Genomic DNA, 26,257 nt, shown 5'->3' with positions numbered 1-26,257 from the left:
ACGTGTCAGACCATTAACTGAAACACAAAGCCTACTACCTCTTGTTTCATGCCACGTTTCACTGACGTGTAATCAAACGTAATTTAATACTAAAAATAATCGCAGTTTCGAATATAATATCTTGTACTTGTAGAACGCGAGGCCTATAACTATGGGACACGCTCGGTGAGCAAAGCATTAAACAAAAATAATCAGAAGACATCTTTGTAGCATCTTAAGATCTCATCAAGGAAAAGCGAGAGTTTCGGGAAAAATGCAGTCGATGAAAGAAACAGCTTCGAATATTGCAGCCTCTGCGAAGTCTGGCATGGACAAGACCAAAGCTACCTTGGAGGAAAAGGTAATATAATATATTTTATCATCAAACAAAAGGATTTTTCTTGTTGTGATTTTTTAAATAAAAATTGTGTTTCGTTGGGGTTGTTTTTTTAAAAAAAGGCTGAGAAGATGAAGACACGAGACCCTGTTCAGAAACAGATGGCTACTCAAGTTAAAGAAGATAAGATTAATCTAGCTGAGATGCAGAAGAGAGAAACGTATGAACACAACGCTGCCATGAAAGGAGCGGCTGGAGCCGGAACCGGAACTGGAACCGGTTTGGGTTTGGGATCGGCCACCCACTCGACAACTGGACAAGTCGGACACGGCACTGGGACACACCAAATGTCGGCTTTGCCTGGTCATGGAACAGGACAACTGACCGACCGCGTTGTGGAGGGAACCGCTGTGACAGACCCGATCGGAAGAAACACTGGAACTGGTCGGACGACCGCACATAACACCCATGTTGGTGGTGGTGGTACTACTGGCTATGGAACCGGAACCGGCGGGGGATATAGTGGATAAAAGAGTGTTCTGTTTTGATTAATTCGAGGTTTCGTGTCTTTGTGTGTTCATGTTGTGTTTTCGGTCCCTGTCTTTTCTTTTCTTTTGTTCTTATGAATAATTGTAGGACTTCGATCTCATCTAGTTTTTTGTTGTTTGATGACAGTCCTACACTCCTACTTTCTGAGTTGTTATGTTCATGCAATATTGTTACAATGAGTGAAAATTATCATTAGCAATTATATGCTCATGTCAAGCAACTAATGGTTTGACGAATTATGAGAACGTCATTCAAAGCAGACTCGTGATATGTAACAATGCTAACTTTTTTTTTTTTTTTTTGCTAAATATGTTAATATCATTAGAAAATGAAGTTTGGTAATACAAGGCACTACCACAGAAAAGTAATCTTGGCAAAAAAAAAGAAAAACAAGATTACAATATAATTTGGAATAGATTTGGGAAATCTATTGGATCCATAGAATCATGAGATGGCTCCAGCGCCGTCTATGTCTACGAGCTGTGATCGTATTGCGAACTTCATGGTCAATGTTTCTAAAAACCGTTGCAGGTGGGATGCACTGAGAGTTGTGAAGCATGTTGTTCCGTTGCTTTCAGATATGGTAAATTGAAGCCTGAACGACGACCTTTCTGAGAAAAGAGGGATTGTTTGTTGTGGTTGATCGCATCCAGGAGAGAAGCTCGGACCAGGATGTGAAGATGATCATAGAATGGCTCAACCTGGCTAAAACAAGAGATAAGAAGGTGATCTCTAGACTCCACCTGCAGAGAGCATAAGCAGCAGGAAGAAGAGGCACAGACTCCCCAAGCTGCCAGCCTTTGTCTTGTTGGAAGCCTATTAAGATGAGATATCCACATGTTGAAAGCGTTTTTGGGCACAGCGCCTTTAAACCAAACCAGCTTATACCAATCTTGCTCGGGTTTTCTAGGCCTGAGAATTTCCCACGTTCGAGAAGATGAAAACGTGGGGGAAGCGGTTCTATTAACATTCCAAAGATAAGAATCTGGCTGAGAGGCACTCAATGGAAGAGGAATAGTGGAGAGATAGGCATGAAGGGATAAGGCCTCCTCAGATCTTGGTTGAAGAGCTAACTTTATTTTTGAAGAGTAACCTTCACATAACGCGCGTTTGAATTGTCCACTAATCAAATTTAGTTTTATACCCAACGAGTTCTTTATACGTTACCACTTGTTACCATGCATGAATCATGGATTCTTGATTTTGATTTTTTCTTTCTTTTTCTTTCACGGAAGGAAATTCAAGAAAGAACAAAATTAAAGTACATAAAAGATACTAAAAGGAAAAGGAAAATAAGAAAAATGGAAAATGCTATGCTTGTAATTAGTATTTTACTATATGTGTGTCCGAATTTAAGGGGTTTATTATTGGTTTATAGAGTTTAATGGATTTTAAAAAAAAATTTAAAATTATATGTTATTTAATTATTAATTTTAAAATAATTATCAAAATTATTCTATTGATTATATAAATTGAAATTTTATATTATTCGGTGATTTGTTTTTAGATTTTACAATTTGTAGTGACCGGATTTGTGTGTTAGAATCGAAGTCTATAAATAAGATGCTTTTGTTCACAAGTGGCAAAGTCCAAATCATAACACGCGTCTACGTTATATACAATCTTTTGGTTCTTATAAAATTCTTGTCGGTCGATGTGCCCAAAGCCCAATTAATAAAGGCCCATTGGAAAATAGCAACATAGGAGTTTCGTTTTCTTATGGTGTCGATTTCATAGCTTATATATACATCTCGAAGCCGTTCGTTCACTTCACTCCGCTTCCTGATAGTTATGATCAAACATTCTTGTTGATGGTTTTTTAAACCTTCTTCGTCAAGTGCTTGGAAAGGAGGAGAATGAACAATGAGTGGAGATGTCTATGAGTGATTTCCATGCTTTTGAGTATTTTGTTAACATGGAGTACAACGACTGGGATCAACCTCCAATGGGATCGCATGATATCATCGAACCTGATAGTTATGATCCACCAAGAATCACGACTTTGAAGTTAAGACCTCAAACTCTTGATGCAGAACCTATCAGTTTCCCATTACTTCCTCTTGATCAAGGGATCACGCGCAAGGAGCTTGATGTTATTAATCTCACAGCCCAGTTTGTATCTATTTATGGGATGTGTTTTGGGCAGGATTTGATGAAGAGTGTGTCTATGAAACCTGAGCTTGAGCCTCTGTTTCGGTTTATGCTATCAGTTCTGATAGCAGACACGATTTTTACTCTCAGCTTACTATTGGGTATACGAGAGTGTTACTCTGTTCCCAAAAAATGAGGGAGAAGGGCGCTAGTACTGAGACCATTCTTGAAGGCTTTTTCAATCTTCTTGGTAAAGTGCTCGAAAGGGACAAGGAAGAGGGACTGGAGATGGCTATAGTTGATTTGTATGCTTTTGAGTACTTTGTTGAAGTGGAGTACACCGACTGGCGACCACGGATTCCTGGATACCTTTCAATTTTGAAGAACCCACCACCAAATATGCAGCCAAAGAGACAAAAGTTAGCACTTGTTCCAGAAGACCAGTTTTTTGCTCAACATCCGGTAATGTGTTTTCTTCCTACTAACTCTTTTTCTTTTATAAGACTTGTTGTATCTAACTATCAATCATACATTTTCAGGGATCCTCTACGATCAAGGTTTCTGTTCCAGACGTCGATGATGGGCAAGTCATTGGGATCACAGTTCAGTCGCTGTCAGAAAACGTGGCGAGTTTGAAGGAGAAAATAGCAAAGAAGCTGGAGTTACGTGGAAAAGCCGGGGTTCTAGAGGGCAACAAGTCACTTGCACATTACAATGTTGGAGCAGGAGACATCCTAACGCTGTCTTTGTAATGCTAACGTGGCTTGTGCTGGATGCTGGGTATCTCTTTAAATATCTCTCTCAACTCTTGTATATTACAAACTTTTGAAGAGAAACACCTCTCTTTTATCTACAAGTAGAAATCTTTTCGATGAGGATATCTTTACAAATCTCATAAAAACAATATGGTGACTCACGAGTAGGTATGAACACAACACACACTGTTTTACAATTTTTCACTCTGTTTCTTCTTCTTTTACTTGTTGCTCTATTTGTTTTGCAAGGAGAAGAGACGCGTTTATAGACTTTTATTTCTTAAACAAATCAACAAAAACAAAAATATGATGTAAAATATCCTTGGGTAATGCATACAAAATTACGTCATCAATATAACTTTAATTTACACAAATCATATATTTCACACATTGCTTCAACCACTCTCTCACTCTCTCTCTCTCTCTCTACAAGACCAACCAAAGTCTTTTCCTTTTTCTCCAAATTTTGTTTCTTTCTTTCTCAAGTTTTTAATATAAAATAGTTTCGATTCATAAATAAAGAAACAAAGTTTGCTTTTTTATCAATCTTGCGATTCGTTAACTCGTTTTCTCTCATCACCTGTTTCAAGCTTTCGATCCAAAAAATATATTCTGATATCCCCACCAACATATCACGAGATTCCTCTTTCCGGTGGTCTCCGGCGACCTAAAAAGAGCTTATTCTCGTGGTGGAGAGCAAATGAGGGATGTTCTCCTGGTTTGCGAGAATGGCTCTTTTTTGTTTGCGACCTATGCGCCGCTACGGCCGTATGAACAGAGACCTCGACGATGATGATAACGATGATCACGACGGCATCGACGGTGACTCTTCCTCCGGTGACTCGCTTCTTTGGTCTAGAGAACTCGAGAGACATTCTTTCGGAGATTTCTCCATGGCTGTCGTTCAAGCTAACGAGGTTATTGAAGATCACTGTCAAGTCGAGACTGGAAACGGTGCCGTTTTCGTCGGAGTCTACGATGGTCATGGTGGTCCTGAAGCTTCTAGATACATCTCTGATCATCTCTTTTCTCACTTGATGAGTTAGTTCTTTTAAATCTCTCCTTTCATTGATTTTTTTTTCCCCTCTGAATCCTCTTTCTTGAAATAGTCAAGCAAAGTCCACTTTTGAAGTGTTTCAAGATTTGGTTATGATGATCGGAAAATTTTGGTAGAAAGTTGAAATTTTTATGCATCTGATGAACAGTGAAGTGAATCTTGACTTTTTAATCCAATTTCTGATATTTTGGTGAGCTACCTACCTTTTATATGAAGATTACAAAACTCTTCTTTTTGGCAGATTGTTCTTTGTCTTGGTCTCTCTCTCTTTGTTCGTTTCTGGATTTTGTAGCTTTGTGTTGTTGCTTTTTGCCTGTAGTTATTTGGATAAGATTGGTTTCATTAGCTGCTTCTAACATTAAAGTTTTGACCTTTTAGGAGCTTCGAGAGAAAATAATTCCATTTCAGAGGAGACTCTGAGGTCTGCATTTTCTGCTACTGAGGAAGGGTTTCTCACGCTTGTGCGAAGGACTTGCGGGTTAAAACCGTTGATTGCAGCCGTTGGATCTTGCTGTTTGGTTGGAGTTATTTGGAAAGGGACCTTGCTTATAGCTAATGTTGGTGATTCTCGTGCTGTGCTTGGTTCCATGGGGGGTAGTAATAGGTCAAACAAAATTGTAGCGGAGCAATTGACTAGGGATCACAATGCGGCTTTGGAAGAAGTTAGACAAGAGCTTAGGTCAATGCATCCAGATGATTCACATATCGTTCTCCTTAAACATGGTGTGTGGCGCATCAAAGGCATCATTCAGGTTTGCAAAGCTTTTGTTTTCTTATTCTTTTACACTCAAATCACATATCAAAAACCTGTGACACTGATACGAACAAGCTACAAAACTGCTATTAGTGTTCCAATTGACCAAACCAGAGAGACTTGATTAATGAGTAGCTTTTTTACATCTTCAAGTAGACCCTCTGTATAATCTTGGCTTATCAAACTATAAGTCAATAATATTGTGTTTCATTTGTGCAGGTATCTAGATCAATAGGGGATGCTTACTTAAAGCGCCCAGAGTTCTCTCTTGACCCTTCATTTCCGCGGTTCCACCTCGCTGAAAGGCTACAAAGACCGGTCTTATCACCAGAGCCTTCTGTCTACACGAGAGTCTTACAAACAAGCGACAAATTTGTGATATTTGCATCAGATGGACTCTGGGAACATATGACCAACCAGCAAGCTGTAGAGATAGTGAATAAACACCCTCGTCCTGTACGTGCCACCGCCTAAGATTCATAATGATTAATTCCTAGTCTTTTATTGCTTTCACTGATATTATGCATGAATGAAACAAACACAGGGAATAGCTCGAAGGCTGGTGAGAAGAGCAATGAACATAGCTGCGAAGAAGAGAGAGATGAGTTACGATGATTTGAAAAAAGTGGAGAGAGGAGTGAGGAGATTCTTTCATGACGATATAACGGTGGTTGTGATATTCATAGACAATGAGCTTCTTATGGTGGAGAAAGCTACTGTTCCTGAATTGTCCATTAAAGGCTTTTCTCATACCGTTGGACCTTCCAAGTTCAGTATCTTCTTCTCTTAGAATTTTTACATTTCTTGATTTTACTCCCACAGATGTGCTAAAAAAAACGAATACGGATCGATTTTGTACCAACACCTTGATTTTAGATACAAAATTGTAGGTATAATAATCTTTCATTTGTAATGCTAATAATCGATATATCCTTATGATTACATTGAAATGGTTTTGTTAAATTATGATTACACACATCTCTGGATTATAAAAATAGTGTGGAGATACAAAAACATAATAGGAATAAAGAAAGATTCAAAAATTAAAAAAAGTACACTTCTATGATCGGACAATCAAATTCTATGTCCACAAAAAAAACAGAAGTAATATATAACAAACCCAATTTTCAAATTCTTGAAGAACAAACGAATAAAGATTATTGTCATCGGCCAGTAAGCTCGGTAAGTGAATTGATCTGACTCCCGGTGAGAGAGTAGTCAATGTCACTGAAAGATGGAGGCATCGCTGGCCACATGAAAGCCGGTCTCTCTGTAGGCACGTCGGGTGGGCTAGTCTCACCCGTCAAGACCTTCAGCACCGTTTTCATGGACGGCCTTTGGTTCGGATTCGGGTGGCAACAAGCAAGTCCTAAGAGCAAAACGCTTTTCATTGATTCTTCATCGAACAAACTTTCCATCCCTGGATCCGCAGCATCCATGATGGTTCCATTTCTGTATAGCTCCCATAGCCAATTCACAATGCTATTGTTGTAGTTGCTCTGGTTCTCCTTGACCAAGACATAGCTCGGTTTCTTCCCCGAAACTACTTCGAGCATTAGGACTCCAAATGCATACACATCTGTTTCAACTGTGGCTCTTCCGTTGAGAAAAGTCTCAGGAGCCATGTATCCCGGTGTTCCAGCAATCTCCTTTGTCGAATGATGAGTCATTTCGCTTTGCTGAATCATCCTCGCAAGCCCGAAATCACCTAGCTTCGCGTTGAAATCCGAGTCCAGCATTACGTTGCTCGCCTTTATGTCCCGGTGAAGTATCCTCTTCTCGCATCCATTGTGAAGATACTCCAACGCTTGAGATAGTCCTGTTATAATGTTCTTCCTTGTCTCCCATGTTAGGTTTGACCTTGACCTGTCTTCCAAGAAAAGGTATCTGTCCAAGCTTCCGTTAGGCATATACTCATAAACCAGAAGATACTCCTTTCTCTCGTAGCACCATCCCAGTAACTTCACCAGGTTCCTATGGTTCAGATTACCTATAGTTGTGATCTCGGATATGAACTCTTGCTTTCCTTGATGCGATTTCTCGGAAACTCGTTTCACAGCTATGTCTCTCCCCTGCCATTTCCCCTTAAAGACCATCCCAAACCCGCCTTGCCCAAGTTTGTTCTCCACGCCAAAGTTTCCTGTTGCTTTCTTCAGCTCCCTCAGCTTGAACTTCTGCGGGTTTGCAGCGCAATTATCTAGCTCGGCTTCTATATCCGGATGTGTTTCCCCTGCCTTTGACCTAGATCTCAAGTACAATGCCCCTAAGAGAGCTCCTACTACAACAACACACACACTAGGGATAGTGATCCAGAGCCATAACAACTTTTGATCTCCATCGATCTCCAAAGCTTCAAATTTCCATGATTTCACACAGTTCAGCTGCGTCAAATTGCTTGTTGAAGCCGTAAATCCAACATAAACCTTCTCTGGAAGATAGGCTGAGAGATCTATAGCTCTAGAAAACACTAAGTTCCTCTGTTGATAAACCTCCAAGTTTCTTGAGACATAAACAGATAGATTCTTACCATCATACCTCACATGCGCGATTAAGTCGTCTTTGGAACTGATCATAATCCCTCGACTGCTCAAAGATTCTTGAACAACCGAATCGATGCTGTTCACATTAAGACCTACATGGTTTCCATCAAGATCACCAGGATGACTCATCCTTGTGTCGAACTCAACAGAAACAATCCTCGACTCTCGAGTCATGTTCGTCCTTTCGTTGACTAGACCGAGCCACATACCTGAGCTGTTCTGAGGAACGGTCTTCTCGGATGTGAGAACGAAGGCTAAGCCTTCACCTCCTGGATCGGTTTGGTTCGAGATGTTAAGAACGAAAGTGGTGTTGAAAGTAGCATTCTTCTTGTCTTTGCTCCATAGCCTGAATGGATCTTTGTAGAGCGCTCGGCCCGCTAGGTTAGCTATAGAGCCACCACGAACATCAGGAGTCACTTGGATAGCTCCAAGGGCAATGTATGAGTTTTCTCGGATCAAGTCCCGATCATTGCTCTCATTAAACTTACGAAAATCGAACTCTAAGCAGTTCACTTGTGTCTCGATCGTACAAGCTATTGTTAGAATCAAGAACAGAAGAGAAAATCTCATAATGGTTTTTTTCTTTTTTCTTGTGTGTGTGTGTTTGGTTGGTGGTTCTGCAGCTTCAGAGGTTCAATAAATTAATACTTATATGGTTTTTTCTCTCGTTTTGTTTTGTAATGGGTTTAGAATACATTAAAAATGCCTAATCAAAGTTTTTTACTAGAAATTTCGTATCATAATACGACTGTTTCTATATTGGAAATTTGATTTTACTTGTCAACAAAAAGAATGGTATTTTTAGCTTCTTGACTTTTCAACAACAAACGAGTTTGACCAGTAGATATATATATTTACGGACTATCGGATAAGACAGACTAACTTATATAATTTGTCAAAATAAGCCGTCTGAGTTTCAGTGCCCACCCAGCAGTTGCAAGCTACCAAACAAACAAGTGAGATAGACTTTACCCATTCGGTGACTTTCGCGTTTGAGGTCATCACTGATCACTCTTGAAGACTTTTTAAACAATTCATAAATTTTATAATACAAATTCATAAATTTGACAATTCATAAATTTTGATAAATTCTCAAGGGTGATTGGTTGTTTTAGAAGATACATTCTTTAGTTAATTAAAATGGTTGTACCACTACTTTTATACAATCTTAACGTACAGTTTGGGTGTTTCTTACCATCACTTGATAACGAACCCGACCAAATCCAAAATGAATAAAAAAAACTTTTAGTCAATTTTGAGCAGCTACTAATGTTCACTTTATATTATATACTATGCATAAATCTGACTTTGTGATGAGGTCTTACTTTTAGTTGCTCAAGCTAACATGTGAAAAGCCATAAACATATGTATAAAAGCTACAAAAATTGATAGACTTCTTGATGATACTCGCTTGAGAGGCTCTCTCGGCAACCAAAGTGATTGTAGTGAATTTCTAAAATAATAGCCACGAGATGAATTTTCTTGTGTAAAAATGGTTAGTTTCATTTTTTTTCAATTCGACATACCACTAATATAAGATAAGGTAAGATATTTAGATAAAATCTTAGTAACTTTTACAAGTTCTTAATTAAAAGCATGTTTGACACGGTGAGACAAGGATGACGTACGAAAGCTATTTTGTTTCAGCGACATAACTATTAATTCATAAACGAAATAAAAAAATATGTAAAAATAAATCATTTTTGCAATTTTTCTAACAATGATATGCTTGAATAATAGTTATTGACTATTAATTACATATGGAAGTATGGGTAAACTCTTAACGAAGAAGTAATGATGATATTAAGAATGGTTTCGATGGTCCAAAAGCATAATGAATAATTGGATTTAAACGCACATGGGAGTTGGTGATGGCACTCTGAAGTGCAAACCAAATAGAATGAGCTGAAAAGATTTCGAATATTTAGATTCGATCGGCTAAAGCAGTGTAGACGCTTGACTAAAGATAGAAAAGAAATTATAATTTGAGTGCTTTTAAAACCCCTATTTTCACAAACTTAATTAAAAGTTCATTTGCAAAATGATAAGAAAAATCCATACTATTGATGACACGAATTGAAGTTAACTTAAGAGTGTAAATCAACTTTATAATCTTTTGTTTATAACAACAATCACTTCATCCACTGCGACAACGATTTCACACAATATTTATGGTCTAGAATCATCATCATCCACAAAATCATAGCGTAAAATTAAATTATGTTCATTATTATAACACAATTCCACCTATCACCAACCATAGCCAAACCTTCTATTAATACAAGACTTACCAAAATGATAATTTGTTAGTCAGGCTTGATTCTAGCGAGCTACACATCAAATGGCTAGGAGTTCGAAGAAGCCAAAGTCGACGAATGACAAGTTAGAATATACCAAGTCCCTTCCTTCTACTATCGTAAAGTATAAGATTTCGAATTTAATAGCCAGCTAAATTAAGAGACATATATAAATCATTTTAATGTGAATCTGCAATTTCCACTCAATAATACAGTTGTAAAGTCCTCTTAACAACTAACAACTCTTTCACATATTCTTGATTTTTCTTGGAACGTGACTAAGAAACGAATCTTGTAGGTTCAACTCTTCTAGCGTTAAAGACTAATTAAACAAACTCGCACTACATAAAATCTAGAAGCTCCATCTTTTCTCATCTTTTGACTTGGTAATCAAACACGCACCTTGACTTCTTTTTTACTTAATTAGGTTAAAATATGTCACATTCATTCATGATCAGTCAAGATTTAATCAGCTTTTTATCCTCTATATAATGATTTATTACCTAATTAGGTTAATCATAATAAGTTTTTGAATCAGTCAGTTAGCCAAAAAAAACTAATCGAAACCTTGCCATTATTTGCAAAAACCGGTTAATGGATGTAACAAGATCTTCCTCTACTTGTGATGGTTTCTTCATCATCAGCCTTCTTGTTATCGTTTCTTTATTGTTTGGGACTTCATCTGCGCAGTTAAACGCAACGTTTTACTCGGCTACGTGCCCTAACGCCTCTGCCATCGTTCGCAGCACTATTCAGCAAGCTCTTCAATCCGACGCGAGAATCGGAGCAAGCCTAATCCGCCTTCATTTTCACGACTGCTTTGTTAATGTATAAGAGAAGCTCTTTAAATAAGCTTCTTTGATTTCTAATTATTTTGTCAAAAAGCCTTATAAGTTTTGTTATTCTAAACCATTGCTTTGCTTCTTTACTTTTGAAAAGGGTTGCGACGGGTCGCTCTTGCTTGACGATACTGGAAGCATCCAGAGCGAGAAGAACGCTGCTCCCAACGCAAACTCAACTAGAGGATTCAATGTTGTCGATAATATCAAGACTGCCCTCGAGAATGCTTGTCCCGGCATTGTCTCTTGCTCTGACGTTTTAGCCCTTGCCTCTGAGGCTTCCGTTTCTTTGGTACGTAATATTACTTTCTTCATAAACACATCAAACAATACATAATTTGTATAAATTGTCTACTTCTGACAAGCCGGGCTGGACCACATATTAAAAAGCCCGTTTAACTTTCCTAATATATATTTCATCTATGTTCACGTTCATCTATATAAAAAAATTATATACTACATGTTTGATCATCTTCAGGCAGGAGGGCCTTCATGGAGTGTATTATTAGGAAGAAGAGATGGTCTCAATGCAAACCTGTCTGGGGCCAATTCGTCACTTCCTTCTCCCTTTGAAGGCCTTAACAACATAACATCTAAATTTGTAGCTGTCGGGCTAAATACAACCGATGTAGTAGCCTTGTCAGGTAATTTATCTGACACGTAGGTTTAATTATACTTGCTGCTCAATTCAAACAAAACCCTAATTAATGGCACCATCTCTCTTATGTTTCAATGTGCGTAAATAGGGGCGCATACGTTTGGGCGTGGTCAATGCGTAACGTTCAACAATAGGCTATTCAACTTCAACGGGACAGGGAACCCCGATCCGACTTTGAACTCAACACTTCTCAGCACTCTTCAACAGCTATGTCCTCAAAACGGCAGCGGATCAGGGATCACCAATCTCGATCTGACCACACCTGATGCATTCGATAGTAGTTACTTCACGAACCTTCAGAGTAACAATGGGCTTCTTCAGTCAGACCAGGAACTGTTCTCCAATACTGGTTCAACCACCGTAGCAATGGTTAATTCCTTTGCAAGTAACCAGACTCTGTTTTTCGAGGCGTTTATTCAGTCTATGATCAAGATGGGGAACATTAGTCCATTGACAGGGGCTAATGGAGAGATTAGACAAGATTGTAAAGTGGTTAATGCACAGTCATCAGCCACTGAAGCAGAGCACATTCAGTTACAATCTGATGGAGGATCGCTGAGTGTAGCAGTCGCAGATATGTGAACAATGATGGTTTCAGTCTCACCACCGTCTGTATCATATGTATTTGAATTATTATATATGTACTCCTAAGCTTAACGATTTTTGTAAAAATAAATAAGTTTTGCTGGGGAAGAAATAAAATCTGAGTGGTAGGGTTTTGTTTTACACTTGTGATGGTGCTTTCAATATTTTAAGAACTTTACTATGTGTGGTCCAAAAAAAAAAAAAAAAACTTTATTATGCCCAAAATCATGCATGGGATGTGTATCAGTAACAATATTAATACATGCGTTATCACGTCGAAAATATTGTTTTACTTTCTTGAAGCGAAGTAGTTGAGATTTGACTTCAGATTTGGAAGCAACCACTATAAAGTGACTTGAAACATATATTTAGTTTTGTTATAACTTATAACTTACTGTATAATCAAGTGATTAATACTATATGGATTTTGTGTCCTTAATAATATATATTTTGAAAAACGATTTATTCTAAGCCCTTTCTAAGTTTTATAATCCATGTCTTTAGAGATACCCCGGAGCAGTCGCGCGCATTTTTGAATGTTATTCAACAAGTGTTAATGTCAAAGGAACGTAACATCTCCAAAATTCTCGTACCTACGTAAGACTTTTGCAGATTGTTTATCAAAATCAGTGATTATGATTTATGAATCTCTTTTTTCTTCTTCTTCTTCTGAAAATACAGCTGTAAAGCTCCAACAACTATATATTGAAGGCGGCATTTCTTTCAAAGATTGTGACTTATAAACTACTCGTATAATTTTGTAGACTAGCTTTGTAAAAAGTTTATCTAAATTTTTTAAGAATTGAGATCGCCTTCCACATTCTTTTGGTTCTGTCCACGTTTATATGAATTCTCTTGATTAAACATGGGAATGTAAATGCATTAAAGATGCTTGATGCTTAAATTTAATTTTGAGATTGAAGTATGGCTTTATCATATTTTAGTGTATGATTCAATTATTTTTCTAGTAAAACCACCGATTTCGTCAGCAAAGCAAAAAACTTATACCTTGATTTTACCAACCGCGTGGGAAGATTAGAATAAGTCAATAATGTGCATGTGACGGAGATAGTATAACCTAAAGACGAATTACTTTTTCACTAAACAAATGTACAAGCACCAGCTTTGTTTTCCCATATTTTGGACTATGTAGACAAACACACACGTTAATCTATAACTATTTGGCCTCATTCAAAATCTTTCACTTTCATGATCAGTCCAGAAATACGCGTTTAATCTACTTTATTTTCCTCTATATATACAATTATTTCGAAATGATCAAAGCGTAGTCATAAGTTCCGCATCAATCAGTGGAAACTAACTAATCAAAACTTTATATCATCATTTTTCAAAAACTGATATAATGGCTGTAGCAAATCGTCCTGCTTGTGATGGTCTGTTTATCATCAGCCTTATTGTAATCGTTTCTTTAATGGTCGGAACATCATCTGCACAACTAAACGCAACGTTTTACTCTGGGACTTGCCCTAACGCCTCTGCCATCGTACGCAGCACTATTCAGCAAGCTCTTCAATCCGATACAAGAATCGGAGCCAGCCTCATCCGCCTTCATTTTCACGACTGTTTTGTTAATGTATACTATTCTTTCTCAATGCAACTCTTTAAGATAAAAGCCTTATTCGATATTTTTGGCCTAAACCACTACTTTGCTTCATTATTTTTTAAAAGGGTTGTGATGCGTCGATCTTGCTTGATGACACTGGAAGCATCCAGAGCGAGAAGAGCGCGGGTCCGAATGCAAACTCGGCTAGAGGATTCAACGTTGTCGATAATATCAAGACTGCCCTTGAAAACGCTTGCCCTGGTGTTGTCTCTTGCTCTGACGTTTTAGCTCTTGCCTCTGAGGCTTCCGTGTCTTTGGTAATATAACACTTTCTTAGTGGACATTACGAAACATAACTAAATATTATTGTCGTAAAGTTTGATTGTTTATATATGTATTTGATCATCTTCAGGCAGGAGGACCATCATGGACTGTATTATTAGGAAGAAGAGATAGTCTCACCGCAAACCTGGCCGGGGCAAATTCAGCCATTCCTTCTCCAGTCGAAAGCCTTAGCAACATCACGTCTAAATTCTCAGCTGTGGGGCTAAACACAAACGATCTAGTAGCCTTATCTGGTAATTTCATCTAAATGTTAAGTTACTTGCGGTTAAAGTTAATGTAAAACCCTAACGGCATCTCTTGTGGATCGATCCACGTATAGGTGCGCATACGTTCGGGCGTGCTCGATGTGGAGTTTTCAACAACAGACTATTCAATTTCAGCGGGACAGGAAACCCGGACCCGACTCTAAACTCAACGCTGCTCAGCAGCCTGCAACAGCTATGTCCTCAAAACGGCAGCGCGTCAACGATCACCAATCTCGATCTGAGCACACCTGATGCGTTCGATAACAATTACTTCAACAACCTTCAGAGCAACAATGGGCTTCTTCAGTCAGACCAAGAGCTGTTCTCTACCACCGTTTCATCCACCATCGCGATCGTTACGTCCTTTGCAAGTAACCAGACTCTGTTTTTTCAGGTCTTTGCGCAGTCAATGATCAACATGGGGAACATTAGTCCCTTGACAGGGAGTAATGGAGAGATTAGGTTAGACTGTAAGAAGGTTAATGGAAGTTGATTTTCCTTAAAAAGCTCATTTTCCTTATTAAAAAAAAAGGAAAATTGAGAATAATTTTGTTATCATAAATCATATCAAATATGTATTGCAATTAAATTTTTAGAAAAAAGTCTCTCTTATATTGGATTATAATTGGCGGTTTGTTACTTTATTCACGGAGAGGGGGATGCAGAAAAATTATGAAAAGTCGTACGTAACTTGTGGGATCTCACAGAGAATTATATCATTGAGAAATTATTTTACGAGTCACCAAATCCAAATAACGTTACAAAATAAAAACCGTCCAACATGTAAATCGAATGATCAACCATCATTATTACTTACAGTCCTTGTGGAATGATTTCACCGACAAATAAAAAATTTCGATTATAAATTTTAGGGGAGACAGCAAATAATTCGGTAGGCTGATTTTGCGGTCAAAGATAAATCGGTCCCCTTCAACGCCAAACTGTTCATTACGAATTCGAGTTTCTTGTATTATCATCCTCTAGACTCTAGAGCACAAGTGTTGTAACTTTTTTTACTTTTTTGGGTTTTAAGGTTGGAATATTTTCTTACAGCAACTATAAAACTGCAAAAAGAAGACAAAATTGAATGTGAAGGTTTCAACCAACTCAACTTATTGATAATAGAATACAGTACTAGAAGCAAATGTTATTACGAACAATTTACAAATAAAAATATTGGATTAGTGATCGGTTTTGTGTGATAGGGAAGCTTTCGGAGTCAGAAGTCCAATGATTCCAGAATTTATGAGTCTTTTGTGTGGGTTGTTGATTTTAAGCTTCGATAAAAGTCAATTTGAAACTAACTGATCATGTGTTGTCTGATTTTGAGATAATTGAAGCTGACGATGATGATGATTTGTGACAATTTTACTAGGAAAAAAAAGTGGTGACTCAAAACCATCCATATTAGTTGATCGCATATTCGTATGCAAAACAAAAGAAAATGAGAAAGAGAATGCATGGTCTTGATCTAGTATCATATTAGTGTTTGAGAAAAAATCAAAAGAAATACTAAAAGTAAAAAAGAAGAAGTAAAATTAAGCTTTATGGCAATCATCCTAGAATTTGGTAGTCGAATCTCGAATGTAGTAACTAATTTCTACTAGAGAGATGCACTATGTTTATTATTGTAAACTTGACATAAAGCTAATTAAAGGGTAAAGAAAAAAAAAGTCTCATAATTAGTCTCTGAACACTCTCACTCTCGTGACGTTTAGTTAAAATAGTTTTTCGTTAATAACTTTTAACACTTTGAGAGCATACGACAATAAAAGAAGAAATATAGAAAAAAACATAATTAACGATAACTTAAGTTTTAAGAAAGGAAAAGAGAAGAGAGAAAAGGTCCCATGAACAAATGATTGCCTGTGTGGGAGATTTGCCTCATCTCAAGGAAGACAAAGTGGACCCTCGAGGCCTCTCTCAGTTCATCAATTCAATAATTACTTCATCAGGCACGTCGTCACGTGACTCTCTCCTCCTCCTCTTCAACTTCCTTTATTTGTATATGGATCTGTCTGCATCTTTTTTCAAAAATAAATGTCAACAACTACCAAAAGAAGTTGTTACGAAGTTATCTTTCTAATAACATGGGCTTTCCATTGTCATGGCAATTCAGATGAATACACAAAAAAGGTTTATTCAAAAAGATGTTATATACTAACTTTTTAATACCATTTGAGTTCTAGACTGTCACACCCTTCCTCTACCGTCGCCTAGGCTAGCTGGCCTCTATTTATAGCCGTGGAGCAAATTAAAAGATACCAACAACCAGTTTACCTTTCAACTAGTTCGGATTTTGTTTAAAATCAATGCTGGATTCGGTTACGCAAGCCATCATTTTTTTTATTGGTGATCAACTACGTACGTACCGGCTTGTAACTCGTATGTTCAAATTAGGTCTACACTAGATCACGACGGCCGGATTTGATATGCAGGTTGGTCAAATTAGGTTGCTGATTATAACAATCTACTTAATTGGGGAATACTAAATGAAAAGGTTTTATATTGTGTATGGGAATTATAATCCCTAATTTATATATAGGATGTGTGAATCCTAAATGTGGTTTCAAAGTTGACGGAATTTACATTATCCTCAAACTAAGTCATATATATCCGTTACATAGATATACAAATCGGTTCATACGCAAAGACTATTTAATTAAATGATGTGTTACATAGCTAGGATACTCTTTAAGAAAACCATAAAGCTGTTGAAGAACGTAGCGGCCAGTGTTTAACGGTGTATAAAACGCTACACACAACATATTTGGAATAATTCAAATTTCATATGGTGCATATATATATAAAGAGAGGATCTAAACAAAAATGAAAAACAGGATGCAATAATGAATGTAGTAGGACAGATCAGAGAGATCGAGGAGAGAAATAATTGAGATGAGAAAAGGGTTGAGATGCCAAAAATAATAACTTTGACATAGTAAAGAGAGGGGAGTATAAGTAATAATGACAATAATAAGGAGTGAGTCATGCATGACTTCAATAATTGCAAGGAGCCTAAAAGCATGACACCCCCCCCAAAAATCTAAGTTTGAGGGAATGAGGATGATGATGATTTGATATATCTATCATATCATCCGCGTCCCACGCCATGCGTGTGGGTCCTTTCACTCTCTTTTCATGTTTTTGCCATTACTCCCCTCTCCCAAAGGATCATACTATTTACAAACTATAGAAGAAAAGAACATCATATAGTCATATATATATGTGGTCTAGATCATACTCGTAGAAGACATGATATGTTATTGATTTGTATATTCGTCGTCATCAGTTAAAGTCATGTTACGAGGAGATATATGTCTCTACATAGTGACAGATTTGAAACTTTTATATTATGCAACAATAAGTGGCTGACATCGTTACTTGGCTTTTGTTTCCTACCGGTACCAATCTGCGACTGATACAACCTTTTAAACTCTGTTGGCCGGCTCATAAAACTCATCATATATATGTTGTTTTGTATAGTACAAGATGGAGAGAGTGTGTTAATGAAAATGGTTTAGATTATGAAAAATAGTAGAACTACGAAAATTTGAAAGAAAAAAAAAAGTATAACTGTATACATAATAAAAAGACTATATCATTAAATGGTCAAAATTTATGTAGCTGAAAAAACTTTAGAATGAGTATAAATTATTAATTCTATTTTGGTCCGTTGGTTGTAAATATAGCAAAATCTTCGAATATGTCATTATGATTGGTAAAAATAAATCAGTAGAAATTACATTATTATTTCCACTATTCTATGAATTATTCAATCAAGAACCCTACAGTTTTTCTTTTTTTTTTTGTAATTAATGACAACGTACTAATTTGAAACCAACTCTCATATCATATCTATGACATGTTACCATTCATACACATAATAATGAAGCTATTTAATGTCCAGAACTTTTCTTGAAAGCAACTTGCAATACGTTAAAAAACAAAAGTTATAATTAATTTAAAAAACAATGTATTGATGATGTTGGGGTAAGAACAAATTAATCAAGTTTTTTTTTCTAGGACCATCACTGATCACTGTGATGAATAAAGTTTTGAGCCAATAACGATTTTGGTCAAACTCAAAAAAAATAAAAAAATAAAAATGATCTAATCGGGTGACCGTTTGATGTGTCATCGTTATCACATTTTGCTACTTCTTCGTATCATCATCGTTAATCATTATGTCTTGTTCGCTCTTTTGTATTCGGTACATCATAAATTTTTTTCCCATTCCTCTTTAATCAAGTAATTTCAACTTATAATCATGACCTTGTAGTTATGTTAATTAGATCACGCTAATTTGTCCCGTTTCTAAAATGAAACAATAAAAGATTGGTCATTTGTTTATCCGTTGCACTTTACTTATTAACTTCTTTCAACTTATTTCACCGACCATTAATTTTTTACTACAGCATTGAACGGTAAACTACTACATTAATGTCAACGGTCACTATTAATTTTTTTTTTGTTTCCAACAACTTCGACTTTGGTCTAAATCTATTGGATTACTAAAACCTAAAGAAAATCAAAGTCCTCATCATTAACTTGTGACCAAGAATTACGCTGGCCGGTCAAACTAATTATGGTCTCCAATAATTTTCAACAAACACAGTCTCACATCTTCAGGAAATTCCCTATATATTCCTCTCATTATTTTCTTCTTCTGCAATGGAGTGAGTACTTAATAAAAATTAAATAATAAAATTTAAAGTAGATGAAACTGTTTTAAAATTATCTGATATTCTTCAATGCCTGCATTGTGAACGATGGACTAGTTATTCAAAATATAAGACGCTCCGAAATTCATAAGCTATAAAAAAAAATACTTTTTGCATGCTCAGGTATATTTGGAATTGCATACGAAATGAAAAAGGGTGTTGTTTCCTTGTAGAATGATACTTCCTAACGATAAGTAGTTTTCGGATTTTTTTTCTTTTATAAAGACAAACATAAATGCATATATATTAATATATATATTTTTTACATAAATGTATATTTGTATAGTAGTAGTACTTAAGTATACAAACAAGAAAGACACAAGGCGCGCCAGTCTCGTGTAAGAATGTTGTACGTATAACGTATATGTGTATTATTAATATGCATTCATTCACGTGCGTATGTGAATGGCAGTTGTCGGTCAATCTCCTTAAACCCGTATTATCAAGTAAACCCTATTTGTTCTAAAGAGATAGATATATATATATAGTCTTTCAATTTTTACTAAATATTTTGACATAATATCAAAAACAACACTTATTTACATAAATATGTCGGCCTGTTCATATATTTATTCCACTAACTAAGAAAAATGATGACTTAAAGTCACATGTCTTAAGGAATTTATAAGATGAAGAAGATCCAATATTTGTTCGTATACATAATAATAATTATTATTATTAAAATACATTGAACTTGGAAATAAATAAGTGGGGTTTCGCTTTCATGTCCATCACTCCATAACAGATCTTCTTCTTGTTCCGATTGACTCTCTCTCTCTCTCTCTCAAACTCTCAAACTCTTGTTTTTCTTAAGAAGCGATGGAACTAGCGTTGTCTCTAGGCGACAATACTAAGAAACAATTCTCTTTTCTAGAGAAGCACTCGAAGATTCATAACCCCGCTGCCTCGTCGACCTCAACTTCCGACAAGGATCTTGGGTTCTGCATGGGTTTAGATGTTGCTTTTGGTGGTCACAGATCGTTATCATCCTCTTCGTCTCCCTCGGTAGAAGATGCGAAGAAGAAACCGGCACTGCTATCAAATATTTCCGATGGATTTAGGGTTTCGTCTTCTGTAGATCCACCACTACAGCTTCAGCTTCACTTCCCTAATTGGCTCCCTGATAACAGTAAGGATCTTTATAACCCTTTTTTGATTAAAAAGCTCAAGAATATAATTTCTCGAACTTAAAGGGTGTGATTACATTTTTTTTATCACTGTAACATGATATTTTATTACAATCCCTAATTTGGCTCATATGTAAATCCTTATATTCCAAAATACTCAAAAACGATTATAAGAATATTAATATTTTCTGAATATACAGTAGATGTATCAAATATATATGTCGATGGGGATATTTTTCTATCCCAAACATACTTTGTCTGATTTGTGACAAGAAAGATGAACCAGGTTTTATAATAATCTTTGATCGAAAAATATAAAATAATATCAATTGGATGTATTCGATTAACAAAAATAGGTATACACCTAACTTTTTGTCACATATAACAACCAAAAACATATGATCTTCGATTTATCTAAAGAATATAAATTTACAGGTCAGCAAGGGGGACGAATACTCTCAGGAGTAGCTACGGTGGTGGCAGAGGAGGAAGAGGAAGCGGTGCCTAGTATGTCAGTATCGCCGCCGAACAGCGTAACGTCGTCGTTTCAACTGGACTTTGGGATTAAGAGTTATGGTTATGAGAGAAGAAGCAACAAGAGAGATATCGATGATGAAGTGGAGAGATCAGCTTCAAGAGCCTGCAGCAACGAAGATAACGATGACGAGAACGGATCCACTAGGAAGAAACTAAGACTCTCGAAAGACCAGTCAGCTTTTCTTGAAGACAGCTTCAAAGAACACAGTACTCTTAATCCTGTTCGTTTCCCATTCTTGACTTTTTTTATATTAAAAAGTTATCTTTCTTGAGTTTATTTTATTTTCTTATATTTCAAAGAAATTCCAAAATTATAGCCTTAAATGTTTATTTTACCTATTTTAAATCATTGCAGAAACAGAAGATAGCGTTGGCGAAACAGTTGAATCTTCGTCCACGTCAGGTTGAAGTTTGGTTTCAAAACAGACGAGCCAGGTTAGCTTATTATATGAAACGTTTTTATTGCTACTTCATTGGAAGTAGCATATATATATTTGTGTGATGATTAATTTCTGAAAAAGGGAAGAGGACGAAATGCATCACGAGTAATAATAGCGTATTGTCGCATGTCTATCCTTTGTCATTTTTCGTGCAAAAGTAGGATATCACTTCCGCTCATCATATCCATATTATAATTGCTTATAGTGACTTATTTATAAAAGGCAAACACATCATAACTCTTCTTTACATAATTACATTAACATAATTTGACCCCCAAACCAAAATCTCATATTGTTTGATTGTTTCGATAATTATAATAGGACAAAGCTGAAGCAAACGGAAGTGGACTGTGAATACCTAAAGAGATGCTGCGAGTCACTAACCGAAGAGAACCGGAGGCTTAAGAAAGAGGTTAAAGAATTGAGGACCTTGAAGACTTCCACACCATTCTACATGCAACTTCCAGCCACTACTCTCACTATGTGCCCTTCTTGCGAACGTGTTGCCACCTCAGCAACACAGCAGCCGACCACAACGTCAGCTCCCCAAAACCTAGGTTTGTCTACGTCAACTTTGCACTGTCCTTTGATTCCGGATGTTAAGCCTCGGCCGGCCAAACAAGTTTCATGAGAAGCATGCAGACGTGGGAAAATAAAATGGTTACGGTTTTAGCAAACGGTCGAGTGATTTTTTTAAAAAAAGTTGGGTGCATTGATGGCTTCTTGTGTATATTTAGATTTACTTTTTTTTCAGATATTATTTGGGACCGTCTCCAATTATAAAAGACGAGTAGATCGATCGATTGTCCGGTTAGAGTTTTGTTATTTTCTTGGATTGAACCGGATAAAAAGAAAACACATGGGAGGAAAAAGGGTTGACATGTTTATTTGAACGATACAAGACAAAAGAAAAAGGGGAAATATTTGGTTTGATTTTGTAGACCTTTCATTTTTGATTAAAGCAAAAAGGGTTTGTCGTGCACATATTCCTCATCAAATTAAATTTAGGATTACTGATAGAGTTTTAATATAAAAAACTCTTTTTCTTTTTAAACAGTGCAATGTCGTATACAGCATTAGTGCGATGCATGTTAACTGAAGTTAGAATCTGTGAATCTTATATCCTATCATTTTACAATTTTCTTATGATACATGAATTAATTTTGGTTTTACTAATAAGTCACAAAATTTGACTAACCAAAACCAGTCACAAAAAAAATTCATCACACATTTTTATTGCAAAACTATTGTAATTTATTTGCAGCAGTTTTTGGAATGAAATTTGATTTGCAATGAGAAAAGTGGGACTACCATTGATAGTTAATGCATGCATAGTTAAGAACTTTGATGAACTCATGTTATCATCAGAAGTGATTGCCATTATCCAAGAACTTAAGAGATGTTCTTATGGGCCTTTTGTACATATATTGTTTTGCTGAGCTTGTTCCTTCATGACTGATATATGATCGCATTTCGTCACTAATTATTGGATGCGTAAAAAGTAATTTTGTAGTTTTGGTGCTTATACCCCATGACCACTTTTGTTCTTCATAAAAAGAGTAGTACATGTGTACGGGTGAGTCTCGTGCTGCGTACTTCAGATATATCCAGTTTTCATCAATTTAAGCATTCCTAATCTTACTTTCTTTCTACACAAACATAAACACTTCTTCTGCTTTTCCCAATCTCCAACCAAACAGTCACATGCGTGACTCTTTAATATAATACTAGGGAAGTAGGGATTATAAAACATAATTTAATAGGTAACAAGTACGCCACGTGAACGAACAACTGCACCAGGTTGGATCTAATCGCACTTAACTCTTTAAAAGCATTTGACCTAACAGACTTTATTTTATGACCTTCGTGGGTCAAAAAGTCCAAACATCCCATGTGACCAAACCCGTTGTCTTCAAATCTCATAATTTCCCCCAATTTGGACAATTTGGACAATTTGTTTATTATTTTGAATATTTTCCGTTGTCGGTGATCGACAGATTCCACGTCAAACTCTCACATCCCAATTTCCACGCAAATTCTTGCGTTCACATGATGAAACTGTTATAACTTCATCGACATTAAATCAATCGAAAACACAAAGCAAAAGAACCATGCTCTACTTTTTAATGGCTGCAGCCATGCACTATTTAGATCATCAAACATTAGGGTAACGATAAAAGGAACTGTAAGAAATGTTTATATGTATGTAACCTCATATTGGAACTAAATGTAGTATTCCTCGTGTGACAAAAGCATTTACAAGTACAACCAATAGTAGCAAAGATATCGTGTGATCAAATATTTTTCATCTTTCTTTTTACTCTACACATTCTATAATCAACAATTACCATCAAATGGAAAGCAAAGTGTTGAGATCAAACAAAGTATTAGGGTAGAAAAACCTTAAGGTTTCCGTTGTGTTTGGCCGAGCTGATTGAGTTTGACGAGCAGCTCTGCGTAGAGGATTTCGTTCCAAGAGTCCGGCACTCCAGGGAGGCACCAGTGGCTGCAGTCTTGGTACAGTAATGGCGTCTTTTTCTCTTTTTCCGTTAAGCTGTGTTTCCGGTATACAGACGGGTGCCCATCCTTCCTGTAGTCTGTTAATCTAGTGATGTTTAAATACGTGACGGGTGTCTTCATACCTCTTAGCACTTTCTCAAGAACCTTCATCTTTGACGGGTACGGGGTTAGGTATGTGTCATTCTTGATCGGTTCTGTTTCACTATCGCATGCTCCTCCTGAGTTCCATTGCCCACCACTGCAAAAATGTTGATAGATTAACATCAATTTTTGCATTCATATGTAAAGGTAACCAAACAAACCATTGAGACCTGAGGATGTTTACCTGAAATGGGAGGCGGAATAGCCTCTAAAAAAAACGAGGGACTTTGTCGGATTCACATTCTTCTCAACCCATCGACCCCATGTAGTCAAAGCTTTGCGGAAAGCTTCAAGAACAGCGAGTTCGTGATAAACATTGCTTCCTTCTTGATAATAATCCTCCCTAAGAAATCAATACCAGAATCAGTTTCTGCATTATGTAATACAAAGACAGAGCAATTATTCCAGTAGATTGAGAGAGCTTTTAAGTACCCTTTGGATGTTTTCTCGTGAGTCCACCAATGTCCGGTATTAAATACAATAATATCAGCTCCTTTGTATTGCTCAGAGGACTTCCCAACCAAATCCAGCCGTAAAGTCTCCTTCTTTGTTCCCTTCTTGTCTACAATTTCCCATTCTTGGACCAAGAACGGTGAAACAAAGAACTCCACCGTGCAATTGTAATCCTATCAATCAAATTTGAGAACACTTAATATAGTAAGTATTAAGAAGCAATTGATCAAAGTAATTCAAGAAGAAGCCTTACTTGGAAGACGAAGGAGTACTCAGCCTCCCCACGGAAGTGATGTCTTCCTCTGGCCTCATAAACTTTGGTCTCATCTTTCACTGCTCCTTTGAGAATACAAACCAGAGATTCCCACATGTTTCTATTTAGAGAATCCCCAACAAAGACGAGTCTTCTTCCTCTAAGCATCTCCAGTAAAATAGCTCCATTCAACCTTCACATACATGAATATTATTCATCTTATATTAGATACAGAACCAATAATCAAAATATATTAAATTTTGAGCTTATTCCGACCAACTTACCTTGGTAAACTACATTTCTTAGGTTTCCACTTCAGTTTCTGGAAATCTTTGTCGGGTCTTCCGTTTGAAATACAGTTGAACTGTTCATCGATAAGCTTACACGAACCGGGTTTGTAAAGCGGATACGAATCATCCATGATCCATTCACCGTCGAAGAACTCACAATTCTTCAGAGAATCACTCCACTTCTCGATCTCTTGCTTCACCGACCAAACCGAATCATCGTCCTTTGTCTTCTTTTCCGGTGTAGAAGAAGCAGTTGATGAATTGGTATTGGAATCGGCCTTCAGATCCACCGACACGGGTGCTTTCGACGGCGCCGGAGCTGTCGTCTGGTTACTCTTCACGGCTTTTGAATTATGATTAGCATCCGTTGTGGTCTGTGACTGATTACTCGATCCCTTCGCCGACGATTTGTCTGAAAGCAGAGGATGAGATAAAGTGTTGTTTTTTGCAACCGGGCTGGTTCCGTTTACGATCGGAGACTCGACGGTCGTGTTTTTAACAACGGGAGCTCGATTTTCCGGCGCCGGGGCTTGTAAAGTACCGTTTTTGGAATTCGAATAGAGAGGCGGAGAAGTGGCGTTAGCAGAGATAGGATCTGTGGCGTCGCTGGATCTGTTGGTAGGTTTGGTTGAAGTGACATTGGGGATAATATAGGAGAAAATAGAAGAGAACTGAGATCCGGAAGTGTTGTCTGAAGCAGAGGTGGAGGTGGGTGTGGAGGAAGAGAAGATGTTAGAGAACCAAGGAGAAGATGAGTTCGGAGAAGGACTAAAGGCAAAGAAGAGAGTGAACGAGACGAAGGTAATGACAAAAGCGTAAGCAAAAGTTGAGGTCTTTTTGGGTTTCAAGGCGGAGAAGAAGCTCTTGATGTCGGCGGTTGTAGTAGTTGTTCCACCGCCGTGGATAGGCATATACTTTACGGCGTCTGACGCCATAGAAGGAGAGGCGGATGGGCAGTACAAGTGGGGAATGTGGTGTGGCTGTGGAGTTCGTGGCCCGTGACGAGTGTTTTTTGGGAGGGTTTTAGAGAGAGAAAGAGGTGCTTTATTTTAGGGTTAGGAGAGAGAAAGAGAGGTGATGCAGAGGAGAGAGAGATGGGTAAAGAAGAAAAAAGGAAAGAGAAGATGAGTCTTTTAAGAAACAGGAGAAAGGTGTTTTAAGATAAAAAGGACCATTT

At 37.1% G+C, this 26,257-nt stretch overlaps 9 protein-coding genes across 9 annotated transcripts; 7 read left to right on the top strand and 2 right to left on the bottom strand.

The window, feature by feature from the left end:
• The first annotated feature begins 171 nt into the window (after positions 1 to 171).
• Positions 172 to 1,067, top strand: LOC17884443 (late embryogenesis abundant protein 46). Its single transcript, XM_006288741.2, has 2 exons — positions 172 to 340; positions 439 to 1,067. The coding sequence occupies exons 1-2, from the start codon at positions 254 to 256 to the stop codon at positions 844 to 846; spliced, it is 495 nt and encodes a 164-aa protein (XP_006288803.1). The 5' UTR covers positions 172 to 253; the 3' UTR covers positions 847 to 1,067.
• Positions 1,068 to 1,316: 249 nt separating this feature from the next.
• LOC17884326 lies at positions 1,317 to 2,956 on the top strand. The gene is given in 3 exon segments (XM_006289861.2): positions 1,317 to 1,448; positions 2,715 to 2,901; positions 2,904 to 2,956. Coding segments are annotated over 3 exon segments (372 nt in total).
• A 192-nt stretch (positions 2,957 to 3,148) lies between these two features.
• Positions 3,149 to 3,708, top strand: LOC17882643 (probable splicing factor 3A subunit 1). Its single transcript, XM_006288759.2, has 2 exons — positions 3,149 to 3,418; positions 3,496 to 3,708. Exons 1-2 carry the CDS (start codon positions 3,149 to 3,151, stop codon positions 3,706 to 3,708), a joined length of 483 nt encoding a protein of 160 aa, XP_006288821.1.
• A 460-nt stretch (positions 3,709 to 4,168) lies between these two features.
• On the top strand, positions 4,169 to 6,466 carry LOC17882153 (probable protein phosphatase 2C 68). Its single transcript, XM_006287836.2, has 4 exons — positions 4,169 to 4,752; positions 5,147 to 5,520; positions 5,742 to 5,978; positions 6,067 to 6,466. Exons 1-4 carry the CDS (start codon positions 4,419 to 4,421, stop codon positions 6,310 to 6,312), a joined length of 1,191 nt encoding a protein of 396 aa, XP_006287898.1. The 5' UTR covers positions 4,169 to 4,418; the 3' UTR covers positions 6,313 to 6,466.
• A 60-nt stretch (positions 6,467 to 6,526) lies between these two features.
• Positions 6,527 to 8,670, bottom strand: LOC17883063 (probable L-type lectin-domain containing receptor kinase S.5). The gene has a single exon (XM_006290073.2). It carries the CDS (start codon positions 8,630 to 8,632, stop codon positions 6,686 to 6,688), a length of 1,947 nt encoding a protein of 648 aa, XP_006290135.1. The 5' UTR covers positions 8,633 to 8,670; the 3' UTR covers positions 6,527 to 6,685.
• Positions 8,671 to 10,910: 2,240 nt separating this feature from the next.
• Positions 10,911 to 12,502, top strand: LOC17881916 (peroxidase 54). Its single transcript, XM_023781505.1, has 4 exons — positions 10,911 to 11,187; positions 11,299 to 11,490; positions 11,677 to 11,842; positions 11,945 to 12,502. The coding sequence occupies exons 1-4, from the start codon at positions 10,954 to 10,956 to the stop codon at positions 12,436 to 12,438; spliced, it is 1,086 nt and encodes a 361-aa protein (XP_023637273.1). The 5' UTR covers positions 10,911 to 10,953; the 3' UTR covers positions 12,439 to 12,502.
• A 1,250-nt stretch (positions 12,503 to 13,752) lies between these two features.
• On the top strand, positions 13,753 to 15,220 carry LOC111830121 (peroxidase 53). Its single transcript, XM_023781412.1, has 4 exons — positions 13,753 to 14,035; positions 14,131 to 14,322; positions 14,418 to 14,583; positions 14,670 to 15,220. Exons 1-4 carry the CDS (start codon positions 13,805 to 13,807, stop codon positions 15,086 to 15,088), a joined length of 1,008 nt encoding a protein of 335 aa, XP_023637180.1. The 5' UTR covers positions 13,753 to 13,804; the 3' UTR covers positions 15,089 to 15,220.
• A 4,847-nt stretch (positions 15,221 to 20,067) lies between these two features.
• Positions 20,068 to 22,220, top strand: LOC17882592 (homeobox-leucine zipper protein HAT14). Its single transcript, XM_006288062.2, has 4 exons — positions 20,068 to 20,448; positions 20,882 to 21,204; positions 21,339 to 21,418; positions 21,745 to 22,220. The coding sequence occupies exons 1-4, from the start codon at positions 20,139 to 20,141 to the stop codon at positions 22,052 to 22,054; spliced, it is 1,023 nt and encodes a 340-aa protein (XP_006288124.1). The 5' UTR covers positions 20,068 to 20,138; the 3' UTR covers positions 22,055 to 22,220.
• A 1,383-nt stretch (positions 22,221 to 23,603) lies between these two features.
• On the bottom strand, positions 23,604 to 26,186 carry LOC17883228 (protein trichome birefringence). Its single transcript, XM_006287235.2, has 5 exons — positions 25,075 to 26,186; positions 24,791 to 24,983; positions 24,517 to 24,710; positions 24,269 to 24,427; positions 23,604 to 24,181 (listed from the first exon to the last, which is right to left on the bottom strand). The coding sequence occupies exons 1-5, from the start codon at positions 26,013 to 26,015 to the stop codon at positions 23,827 to 23,829; spliced, it is 1,842 nt and encodes a 613-aa protein (XP_006287297.1). The 5' UTR covers positions 26,016 to 26,186; the 3' UTR covers positions 23,604 to 23,826.
• Between the last annotated feature and the right edge of the window lie 71 nt (positions 26,187 to 26,257).

The sequence above is a fragment of the Capsella rubella genome, unplaced genomic scaffold (genome assembly GCF_000375325.1).
Source record: "Capsella rubella cultivar Monte Gargano unplaced genomic scaffold, Caprub1_0 scaffold_6, whole genome shotgun sequence".
Taxonomy (NCBI): Eukaryota; Viridiplantae; Streptophyta; class Magnoliopsida; order Brassicales; family Brassicaceae; genus Capsella; species Capsella rubella.
Note: the sequence above shows the minus strand (reverse complement) of the source record. Positions and strands in the feature narration are given on the sequence as shown.

Bases quoted from the DNA above. Each gene is read 5' to 3' on its own strand.
- LOC17884443 (XM_006288741.2), top strand. From the start codon at position 254: ATGCAGTCGATGAAAGAAACAGCTTCGAATATTGCAGCCTCTGCGAAG. The intron at 341-438 runs GTAATATAATAT...TTTTAAAAAAAG, and splicing joins AAGCTACCTTGGAGGAAAAG to GCTGAGAAGATGAAGACACG.
- LOC17882643 (XM_006288759.2), top strand. From the start codon at position 3,149: ATGAGGGAGAAGGGCGCTAGTACTGAGACCATTCTTGAAGGCTTTTTC. The intron at 3,419-3,495 runs GTAATGTGTTTT...ATACATTTTCAG, and splicing joins AGTTTTTTGCTCAACATCCG to GGATCCTCTACGATCAAGGT.
- LOC17882153 (XM_006287836.2), top strand. From the start codon at position 4,419: ATGTTCTCCTGGTTTGCGAGAATGGCTCTTTTTTGTTTGCGACCTATG. The intron at 5,521-5,741 runs GTTTGCAAAGCT...TCATTTGTGCAG, and splicing joins GCATCAAAGGCATCATTCAG to GTATCTAGATCAATAGGGGA. The intron at 5,979-6,066 runs GTACGTGCCACC...AAACAAACACAG, and splicing joins TGAATAAACACCCTCGTCCT to GGAATAGCTCGAAGGCTGGT.
- LOC17883063 (XM_006290073.2), bottom strand. From the start codon at position 8,632: ATGAGATTTTCTCTTCTGTTCTTGATTCTAACAATAGCTTGTACGATC.
- LOC17881916 (XM_023781505.1), top strand. From the start codon at position 10,954: ATGGATGTAACAAGATCTTCCTCTACTTGTGATGGTTTCTTCATCATC. The intron at 11,188-11,298 runs GTATAAGAGAAG...ACTTTTGAAAAG, and splicing joins TTCACGACTGCTTTGTTAAT to GGTTGCGACGGGTCGCTCTT. The intron at 11,843-11,944 runs GTAATTTATCTG...GTGCGTAAATAG, and splicing joins CGATGTAGTAGCCTTGTCAG to GGGCGCATACGTTTGGGCGT.
- LOC111830121 (XM_023781412.1), top strand. From the start codon at position 13,805: ATGGCTGTAGCAAATCGTCCTGCTTGTGATGGTCTGTTTATCATCAGC. The intron at 14,323-14,417 runs GTAATATAACAC...GATCATCTTCAG, and splicing joins CTGAGGCTTCCGTGTCTTTG to GCAGGAGGACCATCATGGAC. The intron at 14,584-14,669 runs GTAATTTCATCT...ATCCACGTATAG, and splicing joins CGATCTAGTAGCCTTATCTG to GTGCGCATACGTTCGGGCGT.
- LOC17882592 (XM_006288062.2), top strand. From the start codon at position 20,139: ATGGAACTAGCGTTGTCTCTAGGCGACAATACTAAGAAACAATTCTCT. The intron at 20,449-20,881 runs GTAAGGATCTTT...ATAAATTTACAG, and splicing joins TAATTGGCTCCCTGATAACA to GTCAGCAAGGGGGACGAATA. The intron at 21,205-21,338 runs GTTCGTTTCCCA...AAATCATTGCAG, and splicing joins AACACAGTACTCTTAATCCT to AAACAGAAGATAGCGTTGGC.
- LOC17883228 (XM_006287235.2), bottom strand. From the start codon at position 26,015: ATGGCGTCAGACGCCGTAAAGTATATGCCTATCCACGGCGGTGGAACA. The intron at 24,984-25,074 runs GTAAGTTGGTCG...ATGTATGTGAAG, and splicing joins AAGAAATGTAGTTTACCAAG to GTTGAATGGAGCTATTTTAC. The intron at 24,428-24,516 runs GTACTTAAAAGC...TTGATTTCTTAG, and splicing joins CACGAGAAAACATCCAAAGG to GGAGGATTATTATCAAGAAG.